This window comes from Rhea americana, unplaced genomic scaffold (assembly GCF_003343005.1).
Source record: "Rhea americana isolate MKP2758 unplaced genomic scaffold, rheAme1 scaffold_65, whole genome shotgun sequence".
NCBI lineage: Eukaryota > Metazoa > Chordata > Aves > Rheiformes > Rheidae > Rhea > Rhea americana.
In genome coordinates, this window is record NW_028186812.1 from 3,960,956 (window position 1) to 3,976,651 (window position 15,696).

General features: G+C 36.8%; 1 protein-coding gene across 1 annotated transcript; it reads left to right on the forward strand.

The window, feature by feature from the left end:
* Nucleotides 1–1,235: 1,235 nt before the first annotated feature.
* On the forward strand, nucleotides 1,236–14,597 carry UFM1 (ubiquitin fold modifier 1). Its single transcript, XM_085320696.1, has 7 exons — nucleotides 1,236–1,272; nucleotides 2,234–2,441; nucleotides 2,518–2,574; nucleotides 2,858–2,915; nucleotides 9,256–9,295; nucleotides 9,707–9,739; nucleotides 13,329–14,597. The coding sequence occupies exons 1-7, from the start codon at nucleotides 1,236–1,238 to the stop codon at nucleotides 13,394–13,396; spliced, it is 501 nt and encodes a 166-aa protein (XP_085176822.1). The 3' UTR covers nucleotides 13,397–14,597.
* Nucleotides 14,598–15,696: the final 1,099 nt, after the last annotated feature.

The following is a 15,696-nucleotide window of genomic DNA, read 5'->3' on the forward strand; positions in this document are numbered from 1 at the left end:
AAACAGCTATGCATTAATGAAAGCTGCAGATGACAGAGTTTTATAAACCCAAGATATAATAATATCACACAAACATAACTACCTGATTTTGAAGAAGGCAAGAATACAAATGGGATGACATTTAGCTTTACAAATGCAAGGTTATGCATTCAGAAATGACTAAATTATTTTTAACTTAAAGTACGCTCTCTCAGAAGCAGGGGGATGAGAAAGTTCTTAGATCACTAATGGATTACAAAATGAGAATTCATCACCAATTTAATACAGTTGTCAAAGATAAATTTGATTAAATAAAAGTAAATACAGGAGACACTGGGAAATATTAATGTCATCATATAAGTTCATACAAGTTCCAGCAAGTTTGCTGATGATCCCAAGCTGAGAGGAACGGCTGAYACACCRGAGGGCTGTGCTGCCATTCAGAGAGACCTAGACAGGCTGGAGAGTTGGGCYGAGAGGAACCTCCTGAGGTTCAACAAGGGCAAGCGCACGGTCCTGCACCTAGGGAAAAATAATCCTAGACACCAGTACAAGCTGGGGGCTGACCTGCTGGAGAGGTCATGAAAAACATGGAACTACTGGAGAGAGTCCAGCGTAGGGCTACGAAGATGATCAGAGGGCTGGAGCACCTGCCCTATGAGGAACAGCTGCGAGAGCTGGGCCTCTTCAGCCTGGGGAAGAGAAGACTGAGGGGGGATCTTATCACTGTGTACAAGTACCTGAAGGGAGAGTGTCAAGGGGATGGGGACAAACTCTTTTCAGTTGTCCCGTGTGACAGGACAAGGGGCAATGGGCAGAAACTGAAGCACAGGAAGTCCCGCCTGACCGTGAGGGGGAATTTCTTCCCTGTGAGAGTGACRGAGCACTGGCACAGGTTGCCCAGAGAGGTTGTGGAGTCTCCTTCTCTGGAGATATTCAAAGCCTGCCTGGATGCAGCCCTGTCTACCATGCTCTAGGTGACCCTGCTGAGCAGGCAGGTTGGACTAGATGATCTCCAGAAGTTCCTTCCAACCTTATGGATTCTCTGATTCTGTGATTCTACATTGTTAGTGAGTTTCTCCTGCTTGTTCTTTTTTGATTAAGCTGTATGTTCAAATGAGAGCAAAACAGGGGTGAAAAACTGCATTTCATAGGTAAGCATTGAGCTAGTCCTTAGATAATAAATTAGTGACTCCAGTGTATCAATTGTCTCTTCATTTCTTTTACTACTTTATTCCCTAATGAGGCTTCAAGCGATGTGGACGTGCCGAAATACTTGCCATGATCAGTCTGGCAAGTGGGAAGTGACAACAAGCAGCTTAGTCCACAGTGAAAGCTGTCTTCCCTACAGAAAGTAGAGGCTGGAAGAAAAATGAAAGCAGTCTGGCCAAGCATTTTTCCAGATAGTAATGCTCATAATACTAACAACTGAAAATTTGGTCATTAACATTTGGTCATTTGGTCATTACAGACAAACAAGTCTTAAAAAAGAAAAAAGAAAAAAAAGGACTTCATTGTTTGCTACTCCTTCTTCATTTCTGTGCAGTCTTATTTATTCTTCGAAAGAAATTACTTTGTCAAACACCAAAGCCAAGCAAAATGGGAAATTATTTTTCTCCCATTAAAGTACCCATCACTATCCAAAAATTCTGAACAGAACTTCAGCCCCCAGCCCTCTTCTCCCAAGTCCCATACCAAAGAACACGTGAACAATTTTAAATGCTTTGTAGCTGCTGATTTATTTGCTTCTGCAGTTTCTTGTGTTTCTGTGTGGAGCTTTAACAAGCACCTCCGGGACATTTYGGTGCGGTTTTGTGAGTGGCAAACCCAACCCCAAGTAAGTAGCTCCAGCAACGAGTCCTCCCTACGTTACACGCAGATATACATATATGTTCAAATACATACCTTTTTAAATATTTTTACACATACACAGGAACATGCACACATAGATCTTATTCAAACCCAGCATTCCCTTGTTCACGTTTATTGACACGAGACGCGATTCCGCCCCGTTTAACGGCTCCCCCCACCCCACAGCGCGGCCCGCCGCCATCGCCCCACCCGGCCCCACCCGCTTCCCTTCGGGGTCGCTGACGTCACACCGCGACGTCCCGCGTCTGGGCCCTGCCTCCTCGCCGCCGCAGCCTGCGGAGTGGCGCCCGCAAGGGCCTTGTTAGCAATCTTACCCCTGTCCACCGAAGCACCTCCTCTCCGCCTCGGTCTCCCCCTCTCCCCGCGTCCCTATGGCGCTGAGATAAGGAGCCTTCTCTCTCTGCCCCGCAGTGGTCGGGAGAGCTTTTTCTCGTTTCCGCTTCGCTCAGGCGCATCGCGGGCAGCCCAGGAGGCGCGGAGCGGAGCGAAGGCCCCGTCGCGCGGCTGCCGGGGGTGACGTGTCGGTGGGGAGCGGCGGCGGCTCGGCCAGGCCCGGTCCGGTCCGGTGCGGTCCGGTCCGGAGGGATCATGTGAGTGACGAGGCCGCGGCGGCCCTGCTCCTTCCCCGCCCCGTGGCGCCTCTCACCCAGTGCTCTCTTTCCCCAGGTCGAAGGTTACCTTCAAAGTGACGCTCACCTCGGACCCGCGGCTGCCCTACAAAGTGTGAGTGCGGCGGGCAGCGCCGCCGGGAAGCCCGCTCCCCTGGGCCGCGCCGGGCCGGGCCGCGCCAGCTGCGGGGTGTTCGGGAAAACAAGCCGTAGCTCCCGAGCCCTGTGGGCTGTGGCCGCTCTTGTTACGGTTATCTCCACCGTGCTTCCCCGTGAGCGGAGAAGGCGTTTCACTTCCTCTGTGTGAAGTGAAATACGGTGTTACGTTGTTGTTTSAAGTAGTTTGTAGTTTATTTTGGAAGTCGTGTGATCTGCATTTGCTTAAATTGTCATTTCAGGTTGAGTGTGCCTGAAAGTACACCTTTCACAGCTGTCTTGAAGTTTGCTGCAGAAGAAGTAAGCAGAGATTTTTTTTTTTTAAACTCTTTCAGGATTTCTGAAAACAATGACTTTTTACTTGGAAAGTACAATGACTAATTCAGCATAAAATACGCAGTTCTGCCGTTGTTAGATGTGTGTGGCCAGGAGTATTACTGATACTTGTGTGGACCTGCCAAATCTTCCAGAAYCCAAAATCCTGTCGTTCTTGCTCAATTTTGTGTATGTTAACAGCAGATACAGACAGACTTTCAGKTTTTCCTTGTAGTTAACTTAAACAGTTTTATGCCAGCAGCACAAAAATCTGATAGTGATCACAAACAAGTAAAACACTGAGCGTTTAATCCTCTAAATAACTTTTATAGGATAGTCAGAATATTTCTAAAAGTGACTCAAAATTTTTACATTCTTCTCACATACARTTCTAGTAGTCTCTGATTGTAGAAAGCATATCGTTTCTGATTATAGAAGGCATTGATATTAGGCCCTTGAGCTGGGCTCAAAATGAGACTTAAGAAAGATTTCGATACTGTATTCTTAGCTTCTCTGTTTTTAGTCTTTCATGTGGAATCTGAAATCCAAAATTAGGTCTATAAATTGCCTGTAAATTATGCTTGAAGAGGCATATCCTCTTTGTTTCAGGTTAAATGTGCAAAGGTTAAGAGATGTTTATCTGGGATAAATAGTAAAATTGCTCAAAACCACAATTGTTTTTATGATCTGCTTAGCAAAAAGTTTTAACTGAGAGTCTTTTTTTAAAATAAGTCTTTAACTAGGAAAGATAATGGATAAGGTGTCTTGAGTTTCCGTATACTTTTAGTTTAATAGCAGTATGTAGCAAAAGCTCTTATGTTGAGGGGAAGCTGTGGACTGGTTGTCGTAACTTTTCTTGAACGGAATAGTATATACCTTTAAAAGACATTTGCTAGTTTAGTTGTTTTTTTTTACTGTGAGTTTTGACCCTTTTTGTTTTTTTTTAATGATCTGGACTAATGAAGCTGTGCCCCCAAAACCTGTATGTGGAGACTTGGACTGAAGAGTCCAGTAAATTTTGAAGTGTGTTTCCAGTGCAATTGGGGTTTGCATTTGCTGTTACAGACTCTGGTCATCTCCCACATGGGGAGTTGAATTGGATGGAATTGCACATCATGTTGTTCAAACTGGATCATTAATGAAAGATTCCTTTCTGAAATCTTTCCCTTTTATCAGTCTGTTGCATTTACTTCATTCTCTGTGTGGGACTCAGTTTAATACCATAGTCTGCAAGGAGCTTAAGCTGCTGTAAGGTGTCATACCCTCCAAAAGTGACTTTGGTTCTTGCTTTCTTCCATTTTGTCATCCTTTTGTACATACCCAGCATAAGAATGTATGGTGCCACATAGAACCCAGTTTGGAGAAATTGTGAGTTAAAAATCAGACATTTTTTCCTGATGGGTTAATCTTCACACATTTTTTTTCTAATCTGGATTCATATTTTAGACACTGGATGTTAGTGGGTGATATGAGGGAACAAGGAAGACTAGGATGGGACTGATACCAGAGATGAGGAAATGCTTCTCCTGGTGGAGAGTTGCTGTCAAACCTGTTAACATCACCTACTTATAAAACGGCAACATTACAGTCAATACTATGTTCTCTGTGAAGTGGATTTAGAGAGAGATTATTAAAATATTCACATTTAACAAAATATTCCTTTAGTTGACATAAATATTTTGTGCAGCCATGGGACCTCAGAGGACTGTGGATCAGCCCATTTTAATAGAACAAGTGTAGATGTTTTTTGGATGCTTCAAATAAAAAATGGAGAATGTGTGATGGAATGGAAAAGAGCCTGCTGTTGTTAGTGCTCACTTGTGTAATTGCTTTAAATGCATACAGAATAACTTTTTTTTTTTTTTTTTAAGTGCAAAGAATGCTTCTCTCTCTCTCTCTCTCTCTCTCTCTCTCTCTCTCTCTCTCTCTSTCTCTCTCTAAAACAGTGTTAGAGCATTTGGGCTTTTATATCAGTTTGTGTTAGTGCTAAATAAAAATAAATAATTATTTTATTTTTAAGATTATAATGGTGGTTTTAGTTGTCATTGATGATGTGTTATTGAAGCTTTTTACTTCTTTGAGACAAGACAGGGCAAAATGCTTTGTAAATAGAAGGGGGAGAAAGCCTTAGCTTCAGTCTTAAGAAGAATGTACTATATGTAATTTTTAAATCAAGCCCTGTATTTTCTCTGAATCTGGTGTTGAAAAGGAGGAGAAAATTTCTGTTTTCTTATGTGTTCCATGTTCCTTGAGCTGAATAGCTTGGCATTAACTTACCCTGTCATATCTTGATCCAGATAAGTTTCACAATGTCTTGTACAAACCATACAGGAAAAGATTCAAACTGTAGTCTGGATTTAGGGCAAAGATTAATTGTTCTTCAGGCAAAGCACAGCAACAGTGTTCTGAGTATCTAGAGCTCTTAGAGCAAAGTAGGATTTAATCTTGGGGGCTTTTGGCTCTTTAACCTTAGTAAATTTCTACTGACTTCTTTTTCAGAGTCTTATAGTTTGTCCAAATATCAAATTTCTCTGAAACAGTAGAACTATAGCTATGATGTAGAAAGTTCATACTATATTTTATATCTCAGTCACAGTGGTTTGGATGGTTACAGTCTTTTTTAAGTAAATTTTTTTGAACTATTTTCATTTGGCAAAACAGTATGTATTCCTTCAATCTTTGCTTGGAAATGCGTGAAAAGCCTAACAAAGATCTTTCTGTCATCTCCAGCTTATCACATAACGTGAAAGTTGGAAGTACGCAACTGAAAGTTGGCACAGTTGGAAATGAAAGAAAAYTGGATTAGATATAGGAAGCTCTCAGGAAGTTTTAAAGTTTGTAGCCGTCTCAACCGTTCCCAACTTACATACTTGACTGTGATAGTTCGTATAATGCATATTTAACTCTTTCTTTGAGTTCTTTCTTTTCCGTGTGTGTCTTATAGACTATATTTAAAAATGTACATTGAAATACAGGGTATAGGAAATGCTATTCTTTTCAGTTTGCATCTATTTATAGATTTCACAATTGTCACAGTATGTTGTRGCATTGTTAATGTTTTTGTTTAGGATATGTGGTATCTATTGTTTTTGTTTGTTTTTATCTACCTATTAGAGTTGTTTAGTACATATTCCCTGAGTATACATTTGCACAATACTAATTCTAGTGTAAGAGAGGTTTTTATTACTAAAATTGTCATCAATTTCCAGTAAATAAAGCTAAATCTTATTGCTTCATAAATATACATAAATATACGTATTTTTAAAACTATTCTTTTTTTATTCTAATGTTATTGTTGATAGACTGGTGCTAAAATGATGTATTTTAATGCAGTTATCTGCTTTTATTGCTTCAAAAGAAAATGAATTTGTTACTGTAGGAAATTTTTTATCATTTTTTTAAGTGTATAATTGTCGGCATAATATTGTCCTCCTTCCCTTATAATTTGATTGTAGATACTGACAAATATATTTCCTAGCACTACAGAAAGTAAGTTATGTGGTAGTCTCAATTACTGATTCATAAGCCTTTTAAAGCAAGCATAAGAGCATCTTAAAAATGTGTGAGTTTGGGGAAGGGATTGAGATTTGTTACTCTGTTACCCATTCTGGTTTCAGAGCAAGCCAGAGATTATAAGATGAATATGGTATTTCTTTGCCACTTGAGCATCCATTAACTTCCTGTCATAGAAAGCTTGTGTATTTTCAACATTGGAARTGTATGCTTAGCAAGCACAGGAGGATTCTCTATTTGAGGCAAAATAAAATGTTAAGAATGTACTAGTAAATTATATTGCACCCTAATTATGTGTATTTATTTCCAGTGGTAGTTTCCATTTGTATATTATACTTGTGACGTTTCTCACTGTGATGAATACGTAGCAGACAACTGAGTGTAGTAAACATTATTGCTGTTTGGCCCAGTATTTTGGACTAAGATAAGTGTGTCATCTTCTTCTAATACAGTATCATATGAAACAATAAGAATGTCTTAACTACTGAATATTTGATTATTTTCCTGGATGATTACCACACAAYTCTCATGTGCAGGTAGTGTGACTGCATCAGATATGTTCTCTTACTGAAGAAATGTCCATGTTCAAATGTCTGTCCTGCTCTGAATGATCCATCCCKCTCATGCATTGTCATATATCAAAAGAGATGGAGAAGAAATGAGCAGAGGAACTCAACATTCTAGAAATTACAGTCATATTTCTTGTCAGATAATATAAGATGGAAGATAGGTAGTATCACCTATTTACATTAAAAACCTGTTTTAAAAAGTAACCAGATGTTTGTTAGCTTGTTTGGGGGCTTTTTATGTGTATTTTAGTCCTTTACTTTTTGAACTGGAGATGAACTCATTCCAGGAAACAGGATTTAATGTGATTGACATTAATGATACCTCAGTGTTCAAACCTTGAATTTAAMAGATTTTCTTACATAACAGGAGAAATTAAAAGATTGTTCCTAAGATTGCTAAGTCAGGAAATCCAAAATTAGTGATCTTAGAATGAAGGCTTTATCTTTCTTCAGCGTATGGTATGTATGCACTAGTTATTATGAGATAGCATGCTATTTTTTAATTTTATTTTTTACTGTTATATATGGAGCCCCTATTTTATCAAGTTCATTATTCAAACCTTACTGTGAAAACAAATTTAATAAATTTCTTCATGACCCTGCCTACAATGACACTGGTAGCTAATTTATTATCATCTTTTTTCTAATATTAATGTTTTCATGCTACCCTGTGAGACGACAGAGTGTCACCATTTACTTGCTATGGATAAAAAGYGAAGGAAGATTAAGTGAAAGGTTTCTGCTAATTTTGTGTGTCTGATTGGAGACTTTTAGAAAAGAAAATGTTTTCCAGTATGCTAAGAATTAAGTACTATATTCAAGCACAGTTACCATGAGCATTAAGTATTGTGAGTGCAAAACATTTCTGCAGGTCAGATCTCAGAATCTTCAGCTGAGCAATCAGAAAACAAGAAAAGCAGTTAATGACTGTTATTGAAAAGTATGGCATAAGTGATGTGCTTAGCAGAGGGAAGAACTCTGCACATCTTCCTGGGAAACATTCAGTAATTCTTTTAGTTAACTCCTTTTTCTTATGCAACATAAAGCAGGATGCACAGATACTTGCTGTTTGCTGAGACACCAGCCTCTTACATTAGAGATTTTTTCATTGTGCTAAGTAAAAGGAGGCRAAGAAGCAACCTCTGGTCCTCAAACCAAGTATCATTGGTTAACTTGTACCCACACTGCTTTCCACTTCTATTCTGACTGGTTCCATCTATGGTACAAAGGGCAGTATTTTTTTTTTTTTCTGGGCTCAGTCTGGCTCCCTCTAGTACTAAGACATAATGAGTTTTGGCTTCCTCATCTCAGTTCRGATCTTCCAAAATAATTTGAAACTTGTGTGCAATGCAGCCCCATCTGAGTAGGGCTTGTAATGTGAAAGTTGCTGCATGTGATATATATGGGGAAGAGGGATAGCATGAAGACACATGATGGTAGTTGAGGGCACAAAGCCTGCCCAGGCTGGTGTCAGAAACCTGAGGAGGGAGCCAAATGGGATGCAGTCCTATTAGTRCTTCCTCTGCCTCACCAGCAGATCCCGGAGCGAACTCTTCCCGATAACTTTGGCTGGGATTTGTCTCGGAAAGATGCAATTGGAGAGGTCCACACAGAGCCAAGGAGAAAACCAGGAATTTGTTTGAATTATCCAAGATCAACTCAGGCTAATTCTWGTTTAACTCCCCTCTGTCCACAGTCAGGGCAATAGGAAGTTYTTGTTATGATGATCTTTGTGATAGCAATAGATGCTATTAAGTACTCACAGAATTTATTTTGTGTAATGAAAGATAATCTCTTGATGCAGATTCTGTTTTTACATCAGATMCGTTTTTTCCCCCCAGCATGTAATGTTCTTGCATTAACTTTTGTTTTTATAAATACATATATGTGTCAAGAGCACTCAAGTGTGAACTCTGTATGCATATGAGTATATACTTGTGTTTCAGGTTTAAGATTTTATGTTGCTCAGTTTTATTCCAGGAGATTTTGGCATCTGCATTCTTAGTCTTCTAAGTATAATTTGTTCACAGTGTGTGACATAACAGGTATACTTCCCAGAAGTTCTTTTTGTTATTTTCAGTTCCCAGGGGATACTTAATTTTATGTTTTGTCTAACAAATAAAAATAATTGGATATTTTTTACCCAAACCAGCTAAAATTATAATTAGTTTGAATAATCCCCATATGTTTTCAACTTTAATTATGTCTCTTATGTTATTTTGTCCTACTCTTATTTCCTTTAGTTCAAAGTTCCTGCAGCAACAAGTGCCATTATAACAAATGGTAAGAGTATAAYTTTTATATTTTCACTTAAGAGATATTGATAAAAGCAGAAACGTCTTTTCTTTCACAAACTGCAGACTGCAAACTGAACTTAATATTATTGCAACATTATTTATACTGCTTCTGCAAGGGATTAAATCACTAATTATTAATTTAAGTGTTTTTGTCCTAACATATAACTTGAGTTTTCTATGCTGAAGCTTTCTTGTCAGTATCTTCAATGAGACTGGTTTTCATTATAGGAAACAGCTGCTCTAAGGACTAATGTAATAATTACATAGATGATTGTTTAGCATCTTGTATTTTTTAAGCTGTCAATTTAGTATAACAAACTGTCTTGATGTTTGTTTTTTCCTTTTTTCTTCTATTTTCCCCTTTCCCTCACCAATAAAAAATTTAATTCTTTTATAGATGGAATAGGAATAAACCCTGCACAAACAGCAGGTAAGTTATTTATGGAGACCAGTATTAAAAAGCTCAATTATTTTTCTTTAAAATTAATGAATGGATGTCCAGATTGTATATTTGAAGTTTTGGTTTCTTAAATGGGGGAAATATTACCCAGTAATTGGAAATACAGTCAGTGTTGTGTATAAACATGTTAATTCCATACAATTATTGTTAACATTTGTTTATTTCAGTTTCTGAAAGAATAAGGCATTTGTGATCTTCAGAGCTTAGTTATTTAGTGCAGTTTTAAAAGAGCAATACTGCATTACATATTACTAAAATAGGAAATACTAGCCATATTCTTTTTTTTCTCCTATATCTAGTCCCGTAGTATTTGGTACTTCAGCAGTCCTGAAAAGATAGATTTAGAAAATARTACTAAGTTTTAGTGCAGAAAGTATGGGTTACTTTCAGAAAGAGGAGTGTTCGTTGTGTGTAGCTGTCTTTCTCAGCAAGAAATTTCTAGATGAGGAGTCTGTGACTTACATGTGGAGGCCTAGCATGATTTGGTTCMCTCCATGAGAGGTTGCTTCTGTTACAGAGAAATATAAAACCTTTTCTTATCATTTCCTGGAATGAGTGGATACCTAGTACAGATTTTGAATGATACTAGTAGTAGTTTGTAGTCCAGAAGCAGTCTTCTGTTGACCAGACTTACAGACTCGTTTTTTAAGTTACACTTTAGATTATCATAATAATTTCAAAATGAATTTAATCACAAACCACTTGATGAGACATGAGTTATAGTGGGATGGAATATCTTGGTCATAACTTTCTACTAAGACTATATAAAAATGGCTTTAGTGTTTGTCAAACGCAGTCATCTGGTGAAAGCTGTGAATATTCCTGCTTGTAAATATGATCCAACAGTTAATGGTGACTTTCTTGCCTCTCCTCTGTGGTTTGCATGAAGTCTCTGCCAGGTCTCGTTCCTTTGTGTCCTGTGTGCCTGCCAGACATCCAGACATTTTCCTTTTTTGGGCGGGGGGATCTAAAGAGAAAATCAGGAAGTGATGTATTATCAGCATGTTTAGCAATGTAAGATAAATAGTATAAACTKTAGAATGTTTAAGAAGAGCAGTTGCTGGACACTAGCCTTTGGAACTTCTTGAAGATGTAAAAAGATCCAGTTAAGTGTAGTGACCTAATTCTGAGATCTGTGGTTTCATCAGCAGCATCTGTAAATCAAGATCAAGCAAACCTTTGCCCTTTTGCTCCACAGGGTCTTTCTGGAGCTCACCTCAGGACTCCTGCTTTACAATTTGACAGGTGTACTGCTCCAGTCAGTTTCTCTATGTGATACTGTCCCTGTCATGATCTCATGATCAAATGCATTAAAAAAAATAACGAAACAGATGATAATAATGTAGGCTAGGTACTTGATCATGATTGACCTGTAAGGCCACATCTTCACATGACTATTCAAGAACTGTTAGGCAAATCAGTTATTCAGTTGCTTGCTTAAGTTAAAGCATACTTACRCAATTCGTTCTCTTTCCCAAAAGTATATTCTTATTTTATATAGTGGAGCCCAAGATAGTTGCAGCTTAATCCTTTGAAGCAAATGGACCTAGAGCTACTTTACTCCTGAATGAAAGCATCCAAATAGCAGTTCATTATTCTACATAGCTACACTCATTGAATTCACATCTCCAGTTGACTAGCTTTAGCTCTCCAAAGTGTTGATAAATGTTAAGTTGTCCGCTACTGTACAGAACAGTAGTAGTCAAAGGTAAATCAAAGCATGTAGGTATAAAATATTTTCATCACAATCTTAGTCTTAGTTGCAAGAGGAAATTAGACACATAAACTTTTAAATGTAGGAGGCACCATTGCCCTGGTACTGTGTGGTGTTGTCCATAAACTGGGGTGGAGGAGAGGGAACAAACACAGGACTTCTKATAGTGATGAATATATCCATCCTCAGATTATAAGTAAATGTAAAGTAAATGTAATGTTTAGATACAACATCATATTCAGCCATATTAATTGATATGCCAGAAACTTGGTGTGAAACTTTAATTTTAAACACTTCTTGTGTATTTTAAAGTTCCCAAAATAAGACAAYCTAAGAATAAAATCTTAAAACTTGCAGATGTTGAAGTTCTGTGSTGTTCCATTATTCTTCCACCTTTCTGAGCAAAAGTGGTACCTCATTCTTTAGTTCCATTCTTCCTACATGATTCTTCAAAACAGGGAAAATGGAAGCTGAAAAAGCAAGGCTTAACACTTAATTCCTGTATTGATTTCAATTTGAAAGCCTGAGTAGTTCAGGGAGTGGTATGCCATAACTTTAATAAAACCATTGTGATATTAACGATAGAAATGGATTGAGAGGTGAACTGTTGTCTGCATAAGATGTATTTATGGCCTATTTTAAATTTTAGAATTTTACAGTGGACGTTGTAACGCAGATACTTCTCATCTAGATTAGTAAGCTTAATTCTCTGGTTTGCCAGAGACAGATTTTATGATGGATTTACCTGTTCAGTATGTGGTCTTGGGAGGCCACTAAAAAAAGGATGATATGCTCGTTGAATGGATTTTGTAATCCTCATTATGTTGAGTAAGTATGTTGGTCCTGATCCATGTGCCAGAAATGTGAAGTTCGAAAAAAGGGAAATTTTTTCCAATATAATAATCGAACAAATGTTAAATATCATAATCTTTTGTTATGAATGCACTCTGCATCCATAAAATGGATCGTTTGGGAGAGAAATATGTTCTATTTTTTCAAGGCAGCGTGAAGATGAATGAGGATAGGTAGATAGTATTAAAACCTAGTATTTTGGAAGTCCGTATAGTATGCTTTATGTAATAACAGTATGAATTTAATTTAAAAAAGTGTAACTGTACATGAAGGAAGGCATCACATTAATGACAATCCTGGATACATGCACAAAATATTTTAGAGCTCTAGGTTTTAGGTACTTCTAATTTCCATACTTTGTCTTCCTGAAAAGTCTATCACGATTAGGACTCTACAGTGACAAATATGAATGAAGTCCAAAAATGTTTCATGCCATAGTAAGAYTGTTATGTTTTGAACAATAGCAGAGCCTTTCTAAAAGGTAGGTACAGTTGAGGTTCTGAGGGTAGAGGCRGATGAGAATTGAACCACAGAAAGAATTAAGAATAAGTGTATGCATGAATGAATTAATTATGGAGAGGTAAAACTTGATTTCTTGGTCTTGAAATTCTCATGTGAACAAAATCAAGTATATTCAGCTATAGAACTGCAAAGTTTGAAAGACCAGAGCTTACAAGCTTGTAATATAAGATTTTGGCTCTGGTATTTTTACTTACAGTTGGGTTTGGTACTTTTCCTTACTTACTTTTTTCTGTAGAATTCAAGAAGAGTTCTTTGGTGATATAGAAGTGACAAGGTGAAGTTCTGTGAGAACATAAATTTCTGATATATTGGAGAAATTACTACAAAGATGTTAAACACTGACCTCATGATATTATTGTCCTTTAAACATGTATGCCTTTTCAGATAATGTTTTTTCTGAAGGGTTTTTATTTGATATATAGTATCCTATCCAACTTAGGTGTGACAAACTTTCTTTGTTTATTTGTTTAGGAAATGTATTTCTAAAGCATGGTTCAGATCTACGGATTATTCCCAGAGATCGAGTTGGGAGTTCTTAACAACTGCTAATGGAATAAGTGACATTACTATTCAGCCAGGTTGTATTTATTTTGGAACTCAGCTACTGAAATGACCTCCTTTAAAGCAATCAAAAATGACTCCCCAGGGTTTGATCTTTCTTTAAATACAGATAAGGTTTCAGTTCGTTGTTAAAATGTATTAAATCATACACTCATTCTTGACAAGTATAAGAATGGACTGGTTCCATATTATCTTCTTGAATGAAAGATGGACCTCTCCAAAAGTGTTACTGAAACCAGAAGGGCAGACACACAACTACTATCAAGAGATTTAAAATATTCTGTATTGTTGAGCCTACTCGGTGGAAAGGAGAGATGTTTATGATTTTGCTACAAAGAAATTGCTCTTTACTGAGTGCTGAACATTTTTTTTCTAAACCATGATATTCCCACATTCAGAAGAACAGTTTGTCCCATGTTCAAATATTTAGCTCAAATAGAAGAGAAATTTCAGGAGTTTATTACTGAAATAAATGAGTAACTGCCAGATGTTTCAAAGTAATTGTAAGATGCTGAAATTATTTTAAATAAAGGAAAATGCAGAGGTAATTGTTAAAATTTCATTTGACACTTAGTGAAATTAAACACMGTTTCAGAAAATTTGAGACATGATCTACCTGAATGAAGTGTCCTAAGCTGAAAAGGGTTGCACCATATTTTGGGAGTGTATAAGTATTGGTCAAATATGTCATTCCTTTTTCAGTAAACTAATTTTATTTCTTTGTAAAAGTCTTGTTTTGTTACTCTGTGTTACAAAGGAACCATGTAAAATTCACTGAAATGTTTGTGTTCAAGTAATACACTATGTTTATAAATTGCCTGAGGTAAATGATCAAAGGTGTATTTTAATTAGAGAAATTAATACTGTTGTTTTTCTTGAACTAGTAATACTATTTTGTAATTTAATATATTTGACAAAATCTTACTCTGTTGCATTTTCTCTGTCTTACTGAGTTTGTTACAAGTATAATTGTCCTGTGCGATAATCATGCTCCAAAAAGATATTCAAATAATAGTGGCAGATGTAATAGAAGTACAAAATGCCTTTTGAGCTGGCACAAAGTAAGCACATAGAAGAAGACTCTGAAAGTGGTATTTGAGAATAAACATTTTCCAGCTCTAAAACTTAATTGTAAAATTCTGGATTTTTCCTTCAATAAATGATATGAACAAAAAGAAAGCTGAAGCTGTTTGTTCCTTTTGTCAATTGSTTAATTAGATTTTTGACAATAAATTAAACTCAGTCCTTTGACCTTTTAATCAACATGTGATAGTCGACGTGAGATTCATTKCAAGCCAAAAGGTTCTTATTATGCAGAATTCTACAGGGCACTGATTTTAAGGGCAGAGTTCATAGTTTCTATTAATCTAATGCTACAGTATAATTAGAAAGAACAAGATTAATTTCTTCTAATTATTGTCTGAAATTGTTGGCTGAATGCCTGAAGAACCACTTGATATTAGAATAGGAAGTTTCTTGTCTAAAGGTGCAGTAGTATGGTTTTAGAAAGGCTATCATGGTTAAATACAGTTTGAAACTGAGATAATTTGATGTTTATATAGAAAAGGGCTAGGTAAAATAATTTAAAATGATGACTAACATTTATTACACTTACTTAGGTAATAGCACTGATACCATAAAGTATTTGATATTTTGTGTTGTAAGTTTATGCATGCACACACACACACACACACACACACACACACACACACAATGAAGAGGAACTGCCTATTTGGAACCATAAATAATTTTATAGTACTTTCTGTGTGCATTACATGTTTCTCTCAATATGAGCTCTAAAATCTGAACCTATCTTTCCTGTTCGGTAAAGCAGCTTGGTATCACTGATAAAATGTACTTAGTAAGATGTTTGTAAATTGTTTTGATACTGGTAAGCTTTTTTTGTTATGTATGTGTTTGACATGTAGTACAGGAAGAATATAAGTGTAGGACCAATCTTTCCAGGGCTTAGGAATCTTCGTAAGTTGTCCAAAGAATGCTGTTACTCCCAAATTTCATCTAACCAAATTTTAAGTCATGCTATGGAAATCAACTCTATCTGGAATTGATATTATCTTTGGCTCTGATTAGAACCTGATTAATGTTAAGTGAAAGATTTGCTTTGTCACTGATCAGCTTTGTCAATTCTTTGGTGAAGATGTGAAGTCAAATTGAAGGGTTTCTTTTGGTTTGGGTTTTTTTCACATATTTTACATTTCAAATTGATGGCTCTTTTATATTTAAAAAGTTCTTCCATTAAAGGAATTTTTGCAGAATC